Below are 21,837 nucleotides of genomic sequence, written 5' to 3'. Positions count from 1 at the left end.
TTGTGGAGTTCAGTCCATCAGTGAACTAAGTTTATTATGTTTCACTAATTTAATTCTTTTCTGTTTTCTTGTGATCATTTATTACCAGGTTTGTGAGGTTGTTGTACATCATTTATAGTTTTTCCTGTCTTATTATCCCAGCAGATTTAGTCATTATGATTACTACTAGAAAACAAGCTAGAATTTGTATCACTCAGAGTCCAGTTCATCCATAGAGCAGAATAGCAGTTGAATATTATCAGTAAATGGGACCTGGCACTGCTTAAGTCGCAGAGCAGCTGATGTAACCACAACAAAGTTAGTCTTCTCATTATGTACTTATGAACTCTGTGTTGGCAGGTAAAGCAAAGAAGTTTGTTTGCCAGACATATAAGTCACCCCCCCCCGCCAACACACACACACACACACACACACACACACACCCACTCACTGCCTCCAGGAACAGGGACATGCCACTAAGCAAATGTCACATGACAGCCTTCAAAATAAAGCTCTTGCATAACCATGAGGGCCTGGAAGCGGAGAGTCTGTTTACAATGATCCAGTCTGAAGTTGGATGACTTTCTGTGGGCATCTGTGTGTGTGTGGACATCTGTGTGTGTGTGCGTGTGTGTGCATGTGCGTGTGTGTCATGCCCTGAAACATCGCTCACATCGCATATCCCTTCTCCCCTCATGTGCATCAGCTGAGCACAGCATCGTTGTTGTACTTTGTTATCACAAAGCGCACTGTCCAGTTTTAAAACAAATAATACTACACTATATTAACAAATGATACTATATTGTGTAAAACTGTAGAGTATTTTCTAAGTACTGGGTGTAGAATACAGTACTGGTAAACAGATCTGAAAGGTTGCAGTGAATAGTGATAAAATGTGGATGGATGAAGTGTTTCATTATTTTTCCCTTTTCTCACACACAATCCAGGGATTTACTATGCACATGTATTTTACTTGGAATCACAACAAGTTATAAATGGGTTTATACCCTGGGACTGCATTCTGCTCCTAACAGGCATGTTCACCCATCACTGCAGCAGCTCATAATGGGTGTGCAAGTGCACAGCTATGGAAGGCTTTCATTGTCATTATTGTCAGGATTAAAAACACTGAAATGTTCTCACTAATTAATAAAGAGTCATTATTGAACATGAACTTCCTCTGCTCGATGCAGACGTGAGCCAATCAGGTGACTCGGTGTAGAGAATCCATCAGCAGACATTCCCAGCTGACTGAGGGCAAAGAGGAGCCGTCTCTGAGGGAGTCAGTCATCTAGTGTTGTGTTGTTCCATTACTCCTGCTATCATAGCATTAGCTTTTCTGTCTCAACATCATTCGGTGGAAAAAACATGCACACAAGCTGAAATTCAAGCATGAAGTTCAGTATGGAGATACAATGACACAAACCAGCAGTAAGAAAAAGTCAGCCAGCTGCTAGGATAATTTAGGTAAAATGACATAATATTAAGCTAATAATTGTAACTGGTAAAAAAAACATTTTCTCCTTGAGAGTAATTACTGAGCCAAATGTAACTTATATTATTTTTATTATTTTTACAAGTTTGTTTGTGGGATCAGTTTTAAACTTTACCGCGTTAAGTGGTTATAACAACTTACATTCATCATTCATGTGTTGTTTTTATATATACATATATATATATATATAACAAGCCTTTGCACTTGAGAAAGGTTAGTTCATCATGTGGTTGCCACCACAACGAAAGGTCAGTTTGTTTTTTACCTAACAGCTGAGAAATTCATTATACCATGGTACTGTACAGTATAGATACCCAGTACAAAATACCTAAAGCATCATTTGTTTCTCCTTTCTTCTAAAATGCACTTTAGGTACCCAGTAAATAAAAAAACGCTTACCAAATTGTTACTTATTTGTTCTGCTGTACCTACATTAATGTACCTAGTAGGAACACATGAGTATTTTATATGTACTGATTCAAACAACAAAATTACGCTGCAACTTCAGATGACTTACACAGCAACTGTTGGTGAATTATACTATGACAGTGGTCCTTGTAGTGCAGCGTTAACAAAATCTTGTTCTGGTCAAATTCATGAAATAGTGCTGGTGAGCAGACACAGATGTGTAGTAATATGATACAGACAATCTCTGTCTTCATGTATGAACCTAAAAAAAAGAAAGACCTCTGTTACAGCCTGTGGGCTCTCCCAGTATAGCAGTGGTCAGAGCTCACGTATGTCCAGGAGCTATATATTTAACCAAACACACACACACACACACATTCCCAGTCCCACCACTGAGCTCCAAGCCTCAAAATCAACAGAACACTGCATGTATTATACTAAATACTCTTTATTTCTCAGGGTATAAAACTTCTGTACAAACACATCTTTCAGTGATGGATGTCCTCAGTCAAACAGAGAATTCAGTGTGAGCAGATTGTAACGGTGTGCTCTCTCCTACAATGTTTTTACATACAGGAAAAATGAAAACACAGAGATGTTTCATGCACACTGAGTGGTTTGGTTTTCCTAAGAAAAAGTTCTCAGCTGATGTCTCATGTGAGTGAGATCAGGTGTGCTTTAAGGGTATCAGCCTCAATAAAACAACTAAATCTCAAGAATGAACCATTCTGTCTGTGTCCCCGGCCTGTCTGCTTTTGTTTAAACTCTGCGACCTTTATGGGATATTCTTGTGCAGTCAACAGTAAGGCATGTGTGGCTATTGAAGTTAAGTGTAAAACAACTGAAAACTGATTTGCTTCTTATCCTAAGCCATTCACGTGCAGACACACTTCATTTTGTCCCCAGACTCTGCCCAGTTTGAAAGGCTGTTTTATCCCTTCAGTCACTGCTTACTCATGTTTTGTATTTGACTCAATGAGTCACTCATTTAGCTGCATCATCTGTACAGATTAATTAGCAGTAAAACTGTCTTTTATCAAATCCACTTTTCTCAACTTGAAAACCAATTCCAGCACCATATTAATCACAATAACTGAAGTCTGTCAACACTGACTTGACAGCATGATGCTGTGTCTACCTATTGGACAGTCAGCATCATGTCTCTTCTCTGACTGCCTTTATACACAATAGTTCACTTTCAGAGATCCATCTGTTCCACATTTCAAAGTCGTTCACCTGTCATACAGGACACACACACAGCTGTGAGTCAACCAGCCAATACCGACTCCTGAAAAGCAGTTAACCCATTAAAGTAAGACCAGTGTAACTGGAAAGTAGAAATAACACAGTATGAGTATTACACATGAAAAGATGAAGCACCAAGATGCACCATCGTTCAGCTCGGTACAGACAGGGGTCTTACTGCTGCAGCCTTACTGGATCTGTATGACCAGTAGCTTTTGTTGGCCCGTGTTTGCTAACTTGCTATGCAGCTAACATCGCTGAGTCAGCCAGCTTTATGACTACTTGGTCTACTTGTGCATGTTTTTGCACATAACATTAGTACTGGTGTTCAGGCAGTTATTAAAGGTGTTGCTAAAGGCTAAAGAGATGAGTCATTTTCAAATCCTGATCAGAGACATGCAAGATACTGTTATCTTATATAACTGATGGATATCACTCATGTTTTAGTGTATTTAAAGTTAAGTTAAGTTTATCTCAGTATCAATGCAGGTCTGAATCACATGCTGCATGCAAACAAAACTACTGTGGTGAGAAACTTCCTATGCTGTCCATAAATGTCAGTGACCTGACAGAGGAAATGGCAGCTATCATAAAGGTCTGCGTGACCTTTACCCTACTTATATCCACCATCAGCCAAGACTGCACACAAACAGCTAGACAAGCAAGTTATTATGCCTTTTCCCCAGCAAGAAACAATGCATTTGTTGAGTTAAATGTCGGCACAGTGAACCCATTCAGTCGCAGTTGTAATATCAACTACCAAACAGCTCCAGTGAGACACGGTCTTCGAATCAGGAGTCACAGTTATACACTCAGGCCTAAACTCAATATTTCAGATGAAGGTCACAGATTGCTTTGAGAGAACAACACTGTACACACATGTATTAGTACACAAGCAGTAGCTAGACTGTAGGAAAACCAGCTGGTCAGCTTGGGTTGCACTAAGACATTTCTGCAGAAAAGTCTTCATAGTTCAGGCTGACAGAAAGCACAGCATGAATGTCAGACTGTGAACATTTTAATTGACTTTAATGTCAGTTTGTGGGAATGAACATGTTATCATAAACATATCCTGTATGCCTAATAGACATCTTTTCTTCACAGTACATTTAAATGTAAAAGCAGTTATTATTCATTAAATTTCAAGGCACAATTCCATTTGACACCAGTAGAGAAATGACTTGTAACCACACAAAAAAATGTAATGCTAGCTGACTTGTAAGGAAGACAACAGATCAGAACATTAACAGGGCTTTTACCCCACACCTCAACCCAGGATTTACTAAAACCACCTCCAAAACAGAGTAACTGTGGCCTTCAGTTTACTACTCAGACAAAGGTTTGACTTGGCCCTGTGGGGCTTAGGTCATAGTTTAGATAGAAAAGAGTTTAGAGTGGGAATCCTTTTTATGTTTATGCCTGATCAATATACATATATACCATTGTGCTGCATACAAACTAAATTATGGCAGATCTGCATTAAATTAATTACAGACTGCACACTAGTTGCCCCCTTTTTCCTTTCTGTTGCAGTGACTCTAAAACAAAGAGTCATTCAGATGCACTGCTGAGAAATAATAAATCATTGGGTTTTGTTCTTGTTGTAGTAACTACAATGTACAAAGGAAGGTGTGGCAGCTGAGAGTTTGATAGCCACACAGTTTGCGTTTTAGTTTGACTTTTTATTTCTGCTTTCCAACGTAGGAAACTAAATCTACTTAGAGAGAGAGAGAGAGCAGGCTTCAGAGGCTGAATGATAGAAATGCTCAGTGGCTACCACTGTGGTTGAGAAGAAGATGAAATTTGGAGTAAAAGGACACAAATGCAGCAACAAACTCAATCACTGCTAAGAAAAGGTTTCACTGGATATGTACATACTTCAAACTTCACAGTCTTAGATACACAGTTGCATTGAAGAGCAAAGAGAAAAACCCAACTTTGCAGGTTTTTTTCATTTTGTTCTGAGTTATTTCCTAACTGTAACTACACAAACACATAACTAAATCCATGTGGTAGTTTTGAACACACGTAAAGAGTACTTGGTTGATGTAATCCTGTTAAGCGCTCACACTTAAGGCTGCTGAAGTCTCTGGAGAGATAATCAAACACACATCAAGCAGTACAAATATCTGAAACCAGTATGGTATTTGCCTGCCTTCCAATGTGTGCCTGCAGATGTTAGAAGTTACTGGTTGACAGGATGAAAGTTTCACATCCTGGTATTTTCAGGTTTAGACTGAACTGTTTATAGAAGTCACCTGGTGACCATACTGAGCAAAGTTGTGGCTTGTGGAACAATTTGATCATGATGCAGGGGAGAAAAACACTAAAATGTCTTCTGCCTGATTATGGTCAAGTGCCAGTCTGCAGTGCACCACCACAGCACAAACATTTTTGTTCAGCTAAACTACATTAATACAGTGCAGACTGTATAGTCCTAAAGTATAATGTGGAAAAGTCCATGATTCACCAGCTATCAAAGGAAACCTGACTGGTAAATATACAACAACGCTTTATGTGTTTTCATCAGGTGGACTGAACCTTTTGCTAGCACTGAGGTATGCAGCAGGTACAATTTTTCATCTATTTTTGGAAATCTCACTGAAGTGAAAAAATGTTTAAGGCAAGAATGGCTAAATCATCATCAATCACTTGATTCAGTTTTTTTGTTTTTTTCCTAAGTAAGATATGATATGATCCTAAAGCCTGATCCTCAGCAAATGTATTCACTGTCCGGCTGCATCCTGGACCAAACAGTGGCAGGACATGAAGAAAATCACAATAAAAGCCAGACCAGACCTCAAAACCACAAGTTTTGACTTAAATGATGTCCAGTGACCATGTCAGGGTCAGAAAATCCAAAAAGCTTTTTTGCTTCCTATGTAAAAAAGGACAAAGTTTGGTTCCTAATCGTGAGCGATGGAAACCAGTTAGATGCTAGAAACAAGTTAGATAAAAGGCTAAGTTTAGATACAGTTTCATTGAAGTCCCCTCCAATCCACATCACATTAATACTCAGTTGGAAAGGTTTTTATCAGAACAGCAGACTAAACACTTGTCCACTGCGTTGTGTTTAGCACAGATGAGAAAACAAAGTTTATGCTCTTGTTCAAATTTGGATCGGTCTAAACAACACTGTCACATCCACAGTGACATGGAGGGGGTCTTCTGCTAGACCGACAAAGGTTCTGGTTCATACCAGTTTTAACTCCAGGAAAGGCAGGTACTCCTGCTGAGGGCTTATACTGGAGGCAGGATGAGGTTCAAATCAGGTCAGAGAAAGGGCACGGCAGGACTGCTGTATTTTCAGAGCAGGTGCTGGCAGAACCAGGCTGGGCTCAGTAGTAAATCTCATCCACAATAAGACTAAATCTCCTCTTTGAACAAAAACAAAGTTACATTTTTTTTTTTTAGATCTGTGAGTGTCTTACTTTGGTTCAAAACCACAGTCCAGTCAAGGTCCTGCTCAACATCAAGCTACCTTAGACAGAAACCCAAAGTGAAAGTGAGTCCAGGCAAAACCCAAACCCAGGTGAATCCAGACCAGGCTAAAGTCATTAGGGAATCGGCGTCTTGGACATCAAGATCCAAATTGATTGCAGATCTGCACTAGGCTACACAACAGTACCTTTTCCACCATGACTTGGACAGACTCTTCACCTTGTCCGGCGTCTGTCTTTGCTTCTTCCGTCGTTTCTGTTTCCCTCTTGGGTGCTTATGAGAGCTGCAGTTCTGCAGACTGGCCAGTATGGCCGTGTCAAAAACTTCTTTCAAGTTCTTTTGGGTCAATGAAGAGCACTCCACGTAGGCCACAGCTCCAATCTCCATTGCACAGTCCTGGGCATCTGCTGGATCCACAGGTCGCTCACGGTACTTAGCCAGGTCGATGAGAACCTAAAGACACAAGGCAACACTTATGTTAATACGCTTTGTAGATCTTCTTTCTGAAATTTCTGATTTAATGGTCAAGGAGATAGGAAACACCTGCAGTCATTTTTACCATCAATTCCAAACAATATTTGAAAATATGAGTATTCGGTAAGCATCATGCAAAAGTGCTGTATCTTTAAATTTGCTACTGACAGCTGAAATTTCCCTCTACGCAAAGAAAAACCAATCGTCAGCCTGAGCAAGTATTTCCAGAATGCTGATGCTTGTTCCTCCCACCCATTGAGAGCTGCTGAATGTATGAAGTTTTTATCTGTTTCTCATCACTTAAAGAGCTTTTTTTAATTATGCCTTTAATTCTCACAAACACTAACCACTGGGAGAAATGGAAAGAAACATCAGAATCGGACACAGAATACATTTCCTCCACCTTGACATCTTCTCGAAGGTCACACTGCGTCCCAACGAGGACGAGCGGAGCAAAAGGGGCGTGTCTCCGGATCTCTGGAACCCACTTCTCTGGGACGTTCTGGAAGGAGGCGGGACTGACAACACTGAAGCACAGCAGGAACACATCTGCACTGGTGTAACACAGGGGTCGCAGCTTGTCAAACTCATCCTGGGGAGGTGGGGAGAGATCAAGACAGCATTACATCCCGTCGATCCAGTTTAGCCTAACACAACTGGTGCTAGTGAGTGATCTGTTTTTAGCTATGAGGATATGTCTCCTTTCTCCTCCCTGACTTCCCGTCTCTCCCCTGGATCTCCCACTCCATCCTTCCTTCCTCTGCCTGTGATCCGCCCTTTCACTCTGTCATCATATCTGAAAGCACACTGATACAGCACTGTTTCTCCACACAAAATGTGCGAGTACAGTTAAAGTACAGTTAAATTCTGTTTGTGTTTTACTTGATTTACCTCATTCTAAGTCAGACATTTTGTCTTCTATTCATTTGAGACATGCCGCAAGTAGAAGACTCAAAATGCATCACTTCCTGTGTGCCAGAGAATTGCTCCAGGGAAAGACCTACCAGACAGTTTCCTGGACAGAGAGCTAATATTAACTGAGACAAACATCTATTGTTACAATACGTTTTCAGTTTGGGACTTACCAGTTACTTATGACACCTGCCCCACCATGTTTCAAACCAAGTAGTCTCTCTTCTATCATATGAAATGGTGACCAGCACAAAGACATAAACTGCAAAACTTGATATGAAAACTCTAACCGCATTCACATCCCATTTTTGAGTTGTTGTGACCAAACACCAGATGTCAAGTTTTGGAAGTTTCCAACTGAAAAAGCTACCAACTTAAACTACTTTTTCTGTGTAGCTTTACACTTTCAGTGACTGAGTGAAGCCAAAAATGCCACATCAAACAACACTTTGTGTTTCAGTACACTACTTAAACTATGAGGAAAAGAATGTAAGGAAGAAACAAAGAAAGAAAGAAGATTGTTCTCTCTTCATCACTTCCTCCTGGTGAAGGCACAACAGGAAATGAAGTGTGTGTGTGTGTGTGTGTGTGTTGTTATTTGTGTGTTTGCGTATTGAGATCACTGACCTGCCCGGCTGTGTCACAGAGTTGTAGTTTGACTGGCTGCCCGTCCACAGATACCACTGCTACTCACACATTCACACACACACACACACACACACACGCACACACACACCATGAGATACAGTACTGTTCACTGAAAAAGACATATAGTTAATTCTTTTTCTTTCAACAACCACACAGTCTTGGTCAGTCCACAGAACAGTATACATTATATATATTAATTCTTTGATAACTGAGCGGTTGTTTAAGTCATTCAAAAGGTCAAACATGTTTGCCACAACTTCATGGATTGATGGTCGAGATAAACTAAACTCAAGCAAACTGTAATGTAAAGATGAGCCAATTTAGCCTGCTCAAAAACTTGGTGATGGCTGGTCCATAAACTGATAAAATGTCTGAAGCTTCTGTAGAGCATCTTAATTAAATATCTCAGGAAGCTCCTGAGTAGGCCTGTAGTGTTTGTTTCAGTCCCTCCTGAAGTGTGCTCATTAATCTAGCTGTGCTGATCTGATCACATATCATATCATTTTGATACTCCATCCTTTACCTGAGAAGTTGTCAAACGCAGTCGGGACGTACTCGGTGGGATATCCATTGGTGGTGTAGCTGACCACCAGGCTGGTTTTCCCCACAGCGCCGTCTCCCACCAACACACACTTCACCCGACTCTCCGCTGATCCTGCCCCTGCCCCGGACCGCCGCGTCCTACCGGAGCCCGTGTCCCGGCTCCGGACCCTCCTCGGTGGGACGGGCGGAGCAGGGGACACCGGTGCCGGCTTGTAGCCTCCATCGCCCCGCAGAGGCATCTGGCACGGAGAGGAGGGTGACATAAAGCTGGGGGAGACCCGGGCAGGAGGCTCAGTCCCGGTTTGGGCCAGTTTTCACATCGTCCATTCTTCCGTTATCTGCCGGGTTACAGAGCGGGTTGTCCACTGACTTTTTTTAGTTGTTAGTTGTCGCTTCCTTTTGGTTTTCATGGTCCAATTACAAAAAGTTCAAACTTCTGCTCACCCACACCGACAAGTGAGGCTGTGTCCATTTCAAACGCCATGGTTCATTTAAACGTGAATCAATGTCCGACTGAAAGAGCGGGGATTCAATTAACGTTTGCCGTTTGTTACAGTCTGTGTCCGGCCAGTCGTCCAATAGACAGACAGACCCGTCCCAAACTCCCCTTCAGATGACATCACGACGCGCGTGTGTGTGTGTGTGTGTGTGTGTGTGTGTGTGAGAGAGAGAGAGAGAGAGAGAGAGAGAGAGTCAGAGAGAGAGAGTCAGAGTCATCGAGACAATAATAATAATTGCTTTTTGTAATTTAAATCAGCAGGATAATTAAATATTAATCCTGTTTTTTGGACATCTGGAATTTCAAAAAAATTCTTAGCCACTGTAGTTTGTTACTATTTACTGTTACTGTTTATTACATATTATATTATATTATATTATATTATATTATATTATATTATATTATATTATATTTATTGACGTTTGAGAAACATAATGATCTCATTTCAGTGTGGTGGTAAGTGAGTGGTACTAATGTTAGCTACTTTATCTCATAACTCTGTTACAATGCATTATAGTTCATAAAAAACAAATGTCAAATTGAATAAAAAATTTTAATCTGCAATGCAACAGCTAAATACAGCCGTAGTAGTTAATAACAATATATTATTCTGGTGTGCAATGTAAAATATAGAGAAATGGAAATATTCAATGTTCTACTCAAGTAGGCCTCACTGGTAGGATATTTGCGCCATCTAGTGGACATAGTGAAAAAGACACATCGCACATAGTCATAAAATCGTATTTCCAAAAGAAATTTTTTATGGTTGGAATTTCCGGCGAGCGACTAAATATCATGCTTTTCCTCACGTTATCTTATAAATCCAGACGACTCTTAATTGTGTAACCAGAGAGTGAGAGCACGAGGAAAACGGAAAGAAACAGCGGCTGCTTGGTGTTTCCTCACGGACACTTTTCTGAGTTGCACCGAGGCTTCATGTGTTGTGTTGTGACAGTCTGTAAAGACTAGCTTCATCTGGACAGTAGTTGTTGACACAGATAACCTCCTCTCTATTACGTCCAGCAACACAAACATGTCCTCGGCGGAGGTAGTTCTGGGTTTCCTGGAGGAAGCTGAGCCTTGGCGGCTTCTGTCCCCGCAGTTTCCCAGTAAAGTCGGAGGGAAACCGGCGTGGCTCAGCGAGAGAGGCCTGCCCTCACTGCCCGAACTGGAGTGTGAGATATGCCATCTGCCAATGGCCTTCTTGCTGCAGGTTAGTGACCCAGACATGGGAGGGAAACCGCGGGTACCTTACACCGTAAATAATACCCCAGTGCGCTTCTGGAGAGCTCAGTTTTAACCTGTAGACTGGAACAAGGCTGTCACGAAGCTGAACCGCTGAGGGACAGACAGTGATGGAGAAACACTGCAGCTGCTTCATAGAAGATGGCTAATGGAAAAAGATGCAAGAGAACAGCTTTGGTGGAATATATCAATATTTTTGGTACAAGTACCAAAATAGTAGGTACTAGAATAGATCAATAATCAATTTAATTTTCCCTGTATTAACATGTCTTAGGGACTTTAGACTTTTAGACAATGAATGTAAGAGTAGAGTCTGCTGAGTTTTGTATCAGCCAAGTACTGAAGTTCTGTCTCATCTCTCTTCATTATAAAACCAGACAAGATCGGATTAAATTCAGCTTCAGTGTCATTTGTGTTGCTCCTAATTATAACTTGGAACTTTTCTGTTAAGTTATCTTGTCCATCTCCCTTTCAGGTATATGCACCAATTTCTGGTCAGGACAGAAGTTTCCACCGAACACTCTTTCTGTTCTGCTGCAAGACCTATGAGTGCTACACATGTAACGACAGCCGCTGTATGAAAGGTAGCCAGTATTGTTGCTGTACAGTTTGTGTCATTTGCCATGTTTATTGCCACAGGAAAGGAGAACCTCTTTTCTCTGCTTTCATCATCATCAGCTTCTTTTTTCTTTCGTTCTTCCTCTTCAGTTTTTAGAAGTCAGCTACCTAGGAGGAATGAGTTCTACCCTTATGACCCTCCTCCAGGTTTGTGTATTTTGCCAGCGAAAGCGTTTGTCAGTTTTAATGTTTTTTATGTATTTAATTTAGTAGCTTTGGTCATTATTTTTGACATGAAATGTCAGCTACTGAAAATTTGCAGCTGAATGATTCTGGCAGGACACGTGCACTGATTGTTGTTACTCTTTCGTTCTCAGAGGATGAACCCCCCAGCGACCCTGAGCCACATCAGTGTGTGTTGCCCATGTCTGGAGTTAAGCTTTGCTGGGTGTGCGGCTGCCCTGGAAGCAAAGCCTGCTCCCGCTGTCACACGGTGACCTACTGTGGAAAGCACCACCAGACCCTCCACTGGAAACACACGCACAAGAGGGAGTGCTGCAGCCAAGGTGTGTGTTCTGCACTGACTTTAAAATGGACATGTGTGTTTTCCCCTCCATACACCACTTATTTTATCATGAGTTTAGAGCAACAGAGTTTCTGTCGGATTCCTGCCACAAGGAAGGCTTAATGTCTGTGTTGTGTCCTTTGCCTGTCTGTGTAGATGCTCCCATTGTCACCGCCTCCCCCTTCCTCTTCCCTGAGTCTGAGCTGGTCACTGAGCCTGAGGAGGAGGAGCAAGACGAGAAGGAGGAAGAGAAAGACACAAAGGAGGCAGGAGAAGGAGAGGAGGAGGGTGCAGATTGTCCCTCCTTAGCAGACAGTAAGCTTTCAGTTATGTTTGACAACTGGTCACATGTACTAAAGGGAAAAATTGTGAAATATCATTTCTTTCTCATTAAAACTGTTAAATTGACACAGCTTTCTAAAGCCTTTTCCCTCCTTTTGTATTCTCTGTCCAGCCCTGGCAGAGACAGATCTGGAGGAGATGGCTATGCATGAGACTGAAGACATCAAAGTGTTCCAACGGTTTAAAAAGAAGACTGCACCAGAACCACACCAGGTAAATAAAATTAAACATTATGTGCAAGACTTACATGAACACAGTGCAGATCTGTGTCCACCTCATGGTGTGTTGTTATGTTCAGGTGGTGCGTTACAGTCGAGAGGGCTCTCCCTTGTGGGTCTCTTCTCAGCACATCCCTTCAGATCAGGATATCCCACCATGCAGCTGTGGTGCCAAGAGGACCTTTGAGTTTCAGGTAGTCACTTACTCTCAAACATTCAGCTATCTGAACTGTTAAGAGGCATGCTTAGGTTTTTATTCTTCCATCTCAGTGTCCAGTACATCCACCATGCAATACATATACTGTAGGTGTAATTGTGTGATTTAATAAAAATTGCCCATGAAGATGAAACAAATTAAACCCTAAAAATCAGATATTAACATGAAAACATGCAAAAAAGTTGAAAACGTTTGTCACTCTTGTTTGAACAATCCAGAGCTCTGGATTATATACTTGACTCTTTGTTGTTGCACAGTGTGTGTATCTGCTAGAGACAAAAACATGTAATAATCATGAGTGTGTGTCTTTTAGGTGATGCCCCAGCTGTTGAACAGTCTGAATGTGGACTCGACAGGAGCCAGTATTGACTGGGGGACGCTGGCTGTCTACACATGCTCTGCCAGCTGTCACAGTGATGACCAGTACTGTCCCGAGTTCATTTGGAAACAGGACTTCAGCTCAGAACAACACACACAGATTAAACGTACATGATGTACGTGTGCTGCTGGTCAGAGAAAAGGACACACTGATGCATGTGAAAACTCAGACACTGAGGAAACTGTTTTTACCCTCACTGGATTTAATCACACTTTGGAGTGATTTCACTCTGCATCTAATTTAGCTAAAGGTTCAGATCATTAAAGAGGGGTTCTGGGTGCAGCCCAGCGCTCATGGCTTCCTGTAACGTCCATCTGGTTATAAGAACATCAGTGATACTTCTGACCTGATTGTTTATAAACAGAAAATATGACCCTGTGCCTTATCATCACACAGAAGTTTTTAATAAAGCTGTCTGAAAGTTAATCTGATATTCTGCATTTTTCAGTGACAGATGATGACAAAAAAGCACAGTTAAATACTGGGTTTGCAGATGAACATCAAATCTGATTTGAGTGAAGACACTGGGTCTGAGCCTCACGGACGTGACTGAGCTCATCTGTGCAATCTGCTTTGATGTACATCAAGTGGGGAATTTTGCTGTGAACGAGTGGTAAGCCCACTATGACACCCGTGCTAAGCCACCAATATATCAGTTTACACAGTGGTGGGGCTTCTTCTTTACTACTCCTCTTACTTTTTACAAGAACTCTTGCTGTGTCAGATAGATAAATATTGAGGAGACACATTTCTTAGGTCTTTGCTGGACAAAAAGAAAATAATTAAATTTAAAAAAAAGTTTTCTGCAGTAAAAGAAGCAGCTTAAAACTAGATTAAGTATGTACACATTTATTAATGCACAGTGCAGCACATTAACAATCTCAAGAGAATTGCATTTAGATGTTACAGGGCCAGCGGTCAGTGCTGAGCTCATAATCACAAAGAGAAGTATTAATTACAAACGTCAGGTGGTGAAACCAAAGGTCATTGTTGCCAGTGACCCATAAGTACACCAAGACGTGTTCAAAATGTAAACTCGTTTTCAGCGTGGCTGAGCTAACAGCACTGACAACCAAGCCAGATTCACATCCCCACGCTCAAACATAATACTTAGGAAGATAACTTTTAAATACAGTTTTAAATGGCAAAAAAACAAAAACACAATAGATAGGAAAACTTTAAAAAAATACATAAACATGGCAACATGATGCACAGTTTACTACCATCAAGTCATCTTTCAGTGCTAGTGAATTTATTATGCAGAATCTGAGTTTAAAAATAATGCTGTCTGCTTTAAGACCAACAAAGTCTTTTCATCACGTTTTACTTCTGGTTGATTCTTAAGTACAAATGCATCAGGAACATAAAGTGACACATCCCTTGAAGAGCTAATCAACAACCTGATGAGAGCTTTAGCAGAAAGAGTTGGATCAATTTAGTTTAACTATCAATTCAAAATTTAAGCGCATCCAACATCAGTTACTGCTTAACAGACTGAACTATAAAACATCTCATATCAAAATCAACTTTGATGCAATTAATTTGAACGTTGAAGATGAAACTGAGAAAGCAGACTGATTTGGTGAAGCATGAATGGTCACTCAAACTAAAATCTTAGCAACTACTGTTAACAGGAATGTGTGGCTGACATAATCGAACACGTCTTGGTAAAAATTGGGGACTGAGCGTATGATTAATAAAAATGCAAATGTACAAAACTATTTAAAACTGTTTAAAATAAAGACAAAAAACAGTCCCAGTCAGACTGCTTCTCTTCTAGTCAGCGATTCTTTACATTTCTTTACAGTCTTATGTACAATCAGCGATGTGATCACCACAACTGAAGAAGCAGAACATTCATCAAAAACACAAAAAAAGTTCCAAATGAATGGTGATATCAGTGTGTAAAATATACCATCAGTTGTGATCAAAACACACACACAAAAAAAGAGGAAAAATTCTATTTTCTAAAAAATCTGAAAAACTGGAGGGGAAAAAAAGGACGACTCACATGTCTGTACAACAGCCCTTACAGCAGTCCACTTGTAGAGGTCAACAAATAGAGGATGCTTCACGTGAATTAAAAAAATAATCTGAATAAAAAGAGATGGTGTTGGAGAGACGGTGAAAGCAGGGAGTGCAGTTCTACGTTGTCTTGCGGAAGCCCTTCAGGATGGGGTAGATGTTTTCAAACGCCTCATAAATCTCTGCTCTCACCTTGGCACCTTCAAAACAAACAACCCATTAACTACAGATCAATTTCCAGTCAGTCTCAGGTTGGTTGTGTGAAGGATTTTACCGATACATCAGCATGGTTGATAACTAACAAGAAACTATCACTGTATTCTGTGATCCCAGAAAGACATCTACACTGGTTACAATCAAGAAAAGCTCCAAACTAATCAACATCAACTTGTTCTGCATGGTTGTAATTATGACACAGTGTAACTTCTGCTCATTACCTAATAATCAGTAAAGTGAAGACATTAGCAGAGAAGAAGGAGGTTTACCTGTGAGCACAACTTTCCCAGAAACAAAGATGAGCAGGACGATTCTGGGTTTGATCATTCGGTAAATCAGTCCTGGAAACAACTCTGGTTCATAGCTGCAACAGACAAATCACTTTGTTTCAGTCGCAGTATTTGCTCAGTCATTAAAATAGAACAATTTCAAGTAAGAAGGAAAAGACTTCATAATGCAGCCACCATATGCTGGTGGCTCATAAACAGCAGAGACGAGTGACAAAGGACTTTAGCCACAAAAGAAATTGCTAAAATTACCTGCTAAACTGTTGATGTGTGAGGACTAAACCCTCCAGCCGAATGGGGAACTTCACATCGCAGCTTCCCACCATGTTCTGAATCTTGAAGTCCAGGAACTTTGCAGGAAAACCAAGCTTCTGCACCACACGTGCATATTTTCTCGCAGCTAACCTCGACTGCTCTTCACTAGACAGAGGATGAGTTGATGTGAGGCAGATTACAAAAAAAGAAAACAGAAGCGAGGACATGAGATACAAGAAAACAAAATTGAAAACATTTCATTGAAAGGAAAGGAAAGGCTAGCATCCCTACATCAGACAACACCACACTGAAAATCTGGCATTTATTTTGAACTTCAGCACATGAAAGATCAGCAAATAATCTGCATTCTGACCTCTTGGCTCCAGTGCAGACCATCTTCCCAGAACTGAAGATCAGAGCAGTGGTCCTGGGTTCTCGTATTCTCATGATGACCGCAGCAAAACGCTACAAGAAGAGGAGAGGGTAGTAACGGTATTACAGTCAGCAGCGCTGGTAACATTCTTCCCCCCATTCAGTTTTGCTAATTCTCATATATGAGAGTAACTGTTACAGTGATGACGGCAAAAGAGGAAACGTCAGGGAATCATCAAAGTCATTTCTTGTAACTGTAAGGGAAAAATTCTGGTTTGTTTCAGCCTTGTGTGCCAGCTGAGAGAGAGTGTTACAATTCTGTTGTAGTAATTGGCCCCAGCAACCCACAGTCCCTTACGTTAACAAGCCGTTAGCGTCTCTGGCTCTTCAAGATGGCTACTTTCTGAGTTTATTTTAGGTCAGATTCAGAGAAGAGGATATGAAATGATTCATGTAAAAATTAAGTGTATCTGGGAGGCTGTAGGAGAGTTGTGCAGCTCGCCATATTTGTTCTCTTGTGTGAATCTACACTTCACCAAATCTCTACAACGTAGATGGTGAGTGCCCATAGAGCCTCAACAGTCACATTTATGGGAAATATGCCCGGTAGAAATAAAAGAAAATTTTCCTTTAAGGCCCACTAATAACAGTTGAAAAAAGTCACAATGTGAAGCAACAAAAAGTTGATCATAGTAATGTCTGGCAGTCTTACCTTTGGATTGTACTCTGCATTCCTGGCTCTCAAAGCGATAGTCTTCAAGTCCAGTTTACAGCCCAAATTCACAGTAGACACAATGTTTCTAATAGTAAGAGAAGAAGAGAAAATAAAGAACTGAGTGAGAAACATAAGAAAAGTCAGTCAGTGACTCACATTCAAGTTTTCTATGGGGATATCGAATAGTAAGCTAAACTTAAAAAGTTACAACTTACTAAGAGCATGTACCAGCTAAACAATTTCCCTTGATCAATATGAGTATATGGTATAAGTATCTTTCCATTTCAGACATACTGTAGCTGTGGTACTATTCCAGAGCTCTCTGAAGCTGGTGTGGCCGGTGTGACAGGGGTCATGGGGGTCAGTGGAGTGTTGCCCGGCAGTGCTGTGGTCGTCGAGCCTGCTACTGTCTGGGAATGGAAAAGCTGAGGGGTCTGCCCTGACATTCCAGGAAGACCTGGAGAACACAAAGTTTTTTTCCTATGATAAACTTCCCTATGGTTAAAAATCAAGTTTATTTTCTGTGAATAAACGGGGAAGACACCAACTGAGGAGATGAGACTACGATCTCACCTCATAATGCTGGGAAAGGCTGGAGAGGAGGCTGACAGAAGTGTGTTGTACCTGTGTTTGCCTGCTGTGCCTGTTGTTGTTGTTGTTGCTGCTGCTGTTGTTGTTGCCGCTGCTGTTCCTCTAATATAGACAAACTGTTGGTGTTCTGGACAGGCTGGGGTGTCAGGCCAGAGCCGTATGGCATCATGGGACTGAACATTGGCATGGTTGGGGTCATGTCACCCTGCACAAGGACACACCATCAAAAAATATAAAGTTAGGATCGATCAGCATTTGGGAGCTCGAGTGAAGCAGGATCAAGCTGGTCTCCTGCAGTGCCATCAAGCTCTGGGAATGCTGGGTAAAAACACTGAGTTTAGAGTGTGACGTGGTAAATCTGACAATGTTGAAGGTAAGCAGGGAGTGCATGCTGTTGACAAGGTAATTTCAGTTTAACATGTCTTAACAATAAAAGAACTGAAACCATTGTTACCTGAGGGGAGGCCAGTCCCCGGAAGGTTGGTATACTGTTATTTTGGTCCATCTCTTCAGCTTCACGTTAGTTCACTGCCACCCAAGAGCAGGAAATAACAGTCTTGACAAGCTTAGACAGCAAGTGCCTCAAAGCTGTGCCTCTTGAGTCTATATTACAGCCGAGAAATACTCAAAAACCACAGTGAATGGGGCTCTACAGACTCACGCTCTTCTTGTTTCTTCTATCCGGCAGTTATGTCCTGCCTGCAAAGATAAGCAGAAACAAGGTTATTCAACATATAACAAACTCGTAAGTGTTCATCACCGCGCATCATCAAACTTGAGTGAGAGACATGCAAATGACATTAAGCCAAATTCGTGCAGCTGTGGCGCGAACATATTCACTTGCTAACCACATTTAGCTTTAACGTTAATAAACGTTAACGCCACTTTAGCTCGTCCAGTAATTAGGCCACTATGCATTATGTGTCCTTTTAAAGATTTTGTATACGAATGAAGAATGTAATCTACAACCAAGTAGTCTCCCAGAAGAATGTCTTGACAGCCTCTAAAATGAGACATATCAACAGACTGGCTAACTGAACTTAGCTGCAGAGCTAATATTAGCGACACTATGATAGCCAACATGAAGCCATAAGTCACACGCGTTGTGACCACGGCGAAAGCAGCGACTTTGTGGATTAGAAAGAGTTGCAAATAACTTCCACATTTGCCAGTGCACCAAATGACATTTCCTGTGAACTTACACTCACACTCACGCAGTTCAAAATGGTACACGAACGAAATTAATTTGGCTTGAGCTCCCTGTTATCCCCGGTCTTGTGCTTCGGCGCTCATCAGCGTCATCGACTACTTCCGGAAGTAGAACGTTTTTTCTCCTGTGTCACAGTGCACCGCAGACAGAGCAAAGATGGCGTCGCTGAGTGACAAATCAGTTTGGGACGAAGTGGAGGATGGGATCGGTGAAGAAGTGTTAAAAATGTCCACAGAGGAGATAGTTCAGCGGACACGTCTCCTCGACAGCGAGATAAAGATCATGAAGAGCGAAGTGCTGAGGGTGACCCACGAGCTGCAAGCTATGAAAGATAAAATCAAAGAAAATACGGAGAAGATAAAGGTGAACAAAACTCTGCCGTACCTTGTGTCCAATGTGATCGAGCTGCTGGATGTGGACCCTAACGACCAGGAGGAGGACGGGGCTAATGTGGATCTGGACTCTCAAAGAAAAGGAAAGTGCGCCGTCATCAAGACCTCCACTCGACAGACCTATTTCCTGCCCGTGATCGGGCTGGTGGACGCCGAGAAGCTGAAGCCCGGAGACCTGGTGGGAGTCAACAAAGACTCCTACTTGATCCTGGAGACCTTACCAACTGAGTACGATTCCAGAGTCAAGGCCATGGAGGTAGATGAGCGCCCCACAGAGCAGTACAGCGACATTGGAGGGCTGGACAAGCAGATCCAGGAGCTGGTGGAAGCCATTGTCTTGCCCATGAACCACAAGGAGAAGTTTGAGAACCTGGGAATCCAGCCACCCAAAGGGGTCCTGATGTATGGACCACCCGGAACTGGGAAGACCCTCCTGGCCAGAGCCTGCGCTGCTCAGACCAAGGCCACTTTCCTGAAGCTGGCAGGTCCACAGCTGGTCCAGATGTTCATCGGAGATGGAGCCAAACTGGTGAGAGACGCCTTTGCCCTGGCCAAAGAGAAAGCCCCATCCATAATCTTCATCGATGAGTTGGACGCCATAGGAACCAAGAGGTTTGACAGTGAGAAGGCAGGAGACAGAGAGGTGCAGAGGACCATGCTGGAGCTGCTCAACCAGCTGGACGGATTTCAGCCCAACATGCAGGTCAAGGTAAAGATGCTGCCACAAAAATCAGTTTAAGCACTTTGTGTGTTTGTATGCAGCGTGTATCGCCTGGCTGTCTGGTTGATGTTCATCGGACGGGAATCAAGTCAAACAGTAACCATCAACTGACACTCACAAGTATTTGAGAAATAATAATCACATTATCAAAATATGACTCTGTCATATTAACAGTAACAAGAAGGTGTAGAAATGTAAAAAAAAATGAGCATGTGAGATCAGAAAATTGTATCAATCTATTGTAATGCAGTATTTCCAGTAGGTAACTGTAATATCCAAAGTCACTACAATAGAAAATGGCAAGGCACTTTTTAGACACTGTTTGGCACTGGTGAGCCTCGTACAGCAGGCCTTGTTGATAACTACAAAACTTAATACTCAAAATGTATTAAACATAAAATGAATAAATGCTAAAAAGAACTATGTAAAAACATCTGTCAAGGTGTGAGAACCGTAGTGTGACTACTTTTCTTCATATTTAGATTACGTTGTTCTTTATTCAGGGAATAGCACACCAAGTCAGCAGACAAAAAATTTAAAGATGACATGCACACACAGCACAAAGTACACAAGTATTATCGTGTGTATTTTGTGTGTATATCATGTGATATAACTATATCACATGATATACTTACAAACCTAAAATCACCATGTTCTAAAAATTGAGCACCAACTTTCCTATCTTTTTAATTACCACAGTGGCATTACTTTACAGTATGATGACTACAGTGTAACTACATATGCTACATTTTTATTTTTTAGGTGATTGCGGCCACCAACAGAGTGGACATCCTGGATCCTGCGCTGCTCCGTTCGGGCCGTTTGGACAGAAAGATCGAGTTCCCCATGCCGAACGAAGAGGCCAGAGCTCGCATCATGCAGATTCACTCCCGCAAGATGAACGTAAGTCCTGACGTCAATTACGAGGAGCTGGCTCGCTGCACCGATGACTTCAATGGAGCCCAGTGCAAAGCTGTGTGCGTCGAGGCAGGTATGATTGCGCTGCGCCGTGGGGCCACAGAGTTGAACCATGAAGATTACATGGAGGGAATCCTTGAGGTCCAAGCCAAGAAGAAGGCTAACCTTCAGTACTACGCCTGAGGACTCTGCCTATGTCTTTGTTTGTATGTGAGAGAGAGTCTTTGGTTATTAAAACAGCTGTTGGCTAAACACTTGTTATAGATGCTGATACACTTGGGTTAATAAAAATAAATAAATCAATAAAATGGCATAAGTGTTGTTGTGGTTCTTACAACTAGACACGGAGGGTGAAGTCTACATGAAAAAAAATATTTTCCTGCTTTTAGATGTTTCAGAATAATACCACATTTGCTCAGGATTTTTTCATTTTAAAATTCAAACTTGTTATCCCAGGTGGAAAACACATTTGTAGTCATAAATCAAACAGAGCTGTTGATAGTACCAGTGAAATTTCAGCAGTGCAACATGGTTCATTTTACTGCGACCCCTGGATTCTCTGATGTACAGTGTGTAGTTAATGCACATTTATATTCCAGTGTGCAACACTGTTAGCATCACTTATCAGTCAACTAAATTGCTTGCTAGTGTCACTGGGCTGTTTGTGAGATGCTTAAACCATTACATGAAAGAATACGTTGACATTTTTTCTCGTGGGCCTTAAAATTATACTCATATTCCAGTTAAAAGTGGTTGCAACTGCTTCCTTTCCCCATATTGGCTGTGAAAACTTTCCCTTCAAATATGAATTTAAAAAATGAGGGACAAATCCATGGGTTTTGTTCTTTGATTCTAAACTTCAGATGAAGTTAACATGAATTGAGCAGCCTGAGGAAGACAAAGTGAATAACTTCCAAAGTTACAGTCACTACCAAATAGAGCCAATCTCAACATTGATTAATACTTT

General features: G+C 41.5%; 4 protein-coding genes across 6 annotated transcripts; 2 read left to right on the top strand and 2 right to left on the bottom strand.

The window, feature by feature from the left end:
* Positions 1-4,139: 4,139 nt before the first annotated feature.
* On the bottom strand, positions 4,140-9,740 carry rhoua (ras homolog family member Ua). Its single transcript, XM_046384330.1, has 4 exons — positions 9,126-9,740; positions 8,582-8,640; positions 7,446-7,634; positions 4,140-7,021 (listed from the first exon to the last, which is right to left on the bottom strand). Exons 1-4 carry the CDS (start codon positions 9,406-9,408, stop codon positions 6,737-6,739), a joined length of 816 nt encoding a protein of 271 aa, XP_046240286.1. The 5' UTR covers positions 9,409-9,740; the 3' UTR covers positions 4,140-6,736.
* Positions 9,741-10,577: 837 nt separating this feature from the next.
* Positions 10,578-13,594, top strand: pdcd2 (programmed cell death 2). The gene is made up of 8 exons (XM_046384285.1): positions 10,578-10,857; positions 11,365-11,473; positions 11,598-11,654; positions 11,825-12,013; positions 12,169-12,327; positions 12,467-12,567; positions 12,653-12,766; positions 13,103-13,594. The coding sequence occupies exons 1-8, from the start codon at positions 10,678-10,680 to the stop codon at positions 13,280-13,282; spliced, it is 1,089 nt and encodes a 362-aa protein (XP_046240241.1). The 5' UTR covers positions 10,578-10,677; the 3' UTR covers positions 13,283-13,594.
* A 410-nt stretch (positions 13,595-14,004) lies between these two features.
* Positions 14,005-18,968, bottom strand: LOC124056649 (TATA box binding protein). 3 transcript variants are annotated; one of them, XM_046384299.1, is made up of 10 exons: positions 18,832-18,968; positions 18,291-18,328; positions 18,084-18,157; positions 17,663-17,834; positions 17,333-17,495; positions 17,036-17,123; positions 16,325-16,416; positions 15,949-16,116; positions 15,679-15,773; positions 14,005-15,393 (listed from the first exon to the last, which is right to left on the bottom strand). In XM_046384299.1, the coding sequence occupies exons 3-10, from the start codon at positions 18,132-18,134 to the stop codon at positions 15,314-15,316; spliced, it is 909 nt and encodes a 302-aa protein (XP_046240255.1). In that variant the 5' UTR covers positions 18,135-18,157; positions 18,291-18,328; positions 18,832-18,968; the 3' UTR covers positions 14,005-15,313. The 3 variants fall into 3 exon arrangements, with proteins under 3 accessions (XP_046240255.1, XP_046240264.1, XP_046240273.1); XM_046384308.1 differs by having other exon boundaries at positions 18,838-18,960; XM_046384317.1 differs by having other exon boundaries at positions 18,844-18,942.
* psmc3 (proteasome 26S subunit, ATPase 3) lies at positions 18,953-21,183 on the top strand. Its single transcript, XM_046384272.1, has 2 exons — positions 18,953-19,940; positions 20,715-21,183. Exons 1-2 carry the CDS (start codon positions 18,996-18,998, stop codon positions 21,051-21,053), a joined length of 1,284 nt encoding a protein of 427 aa, XP_046240228.1. The 5' UTR covers positions 18,953-18,995; the 3' UTR covers positions 21,054-21,183.
* Positions 21,184-21,837: the final 654 nt, after the last annotated feature.

This window comes from Scatophagus argus, chromosome 1, assembly GCF_020382885.2.
Source record: "Scatophagus argus isolate fScaArg1 chromosome 1, fScaArg1.pri, whole genome shotgun sequence".
Classification (NCBI taxonomy): domain Eukaryota; kingdom Metazoa; phylum Chordata; class Actinopteri; family Scatophagidae; genus Scatophagus; species Scatophagus argus.
This window is presented reverse-complemented; position numbering and strand designations above follow the sequence as displayed.

Excerpts from the sequence above, each read along its gene's own strand:
- rhoua (XM_046384330.1), bottom strand. The coding sequence starts at position 9,408 with ATGTCACCCTCCTCTCCGTGCCAGATGCCTCTGCGGGGCGATGGAGGC. Across the intron at positions 8,641-9,125 it reads TGCGTTTGACAACTTCTCAG|CAGTGGTATCTGTGGACGGG; the intron begins GTAAAGGATGGA and ends ATGTGTGAGTAG. Across the intron at positions 7,022-7,445 it reads ACCTTCGAGAAGATGTCAAG|GTTCTCATCGACCTGGCTAA; the intron begins GTGGAGGAAATG and ends TTGTGTCTTTAG.
- pdcd2 (XM_046384285.1), top strand. The coding sequence starts at position 10,678 with ATGTCCTCGGCGGAGGTAGTTCTGGGTTTCCTGGAGGAAGCTGAGCCT. Across the intron at positions 10,858-11,364 it reads CAATGGCCTTCTTGCTGCAG|GTATATGCACCAATTTCTGG; the intron begins GTTAGTGACCCA and ends TCTCCCTTTCAG. Across the intron at positions 12,014-12,168 it reads GAGGGAGTGCTGCAGCCAAG|ATGCTCCCATTGTCACCGCC; the intron begins GTGTGTGTTCTG and ends CTGTCTGTGTAG.
- LOC124056649 (XM_046384299.1), bottom strand. The coding sequence starts at position 18,134 with ATGGACCAAAATAACAGTATACCAACCTTCCGGGGACTGGCCTCCCCT. Across the intron at positions 16,117-16,324 it reads GTCTGCACTGGAGCCAAGAG|TGAAGAGCAGTCGAGGTTAG; the intron begins GTCAGAATGCAG and ends TCCTCTGTCTAG. Across the intron at positions 15,774-15,948 it reads ACACATCAACAGTTTAGCAG|CTATGAACCAGAGTTGTTTC; the intron begins GTAATTTTAGCA and ends TGTCTGTTGCAG.
- psmc3 (XM_046384272.1), top strand. The coding sequence starts at position 18,996 with ATGGCGTCGCTGAGTGACAAATCAGTTTGGGACGAAGTGGAGGATGGG. Across the intron at positions 19,941-20,714 it reads AGCCCAACATGCAGGTCAAG|GTGATTGCGGCCACCAACAG; the intron begins GTAAAGATGCTG and ends TTTATTTTTTAG.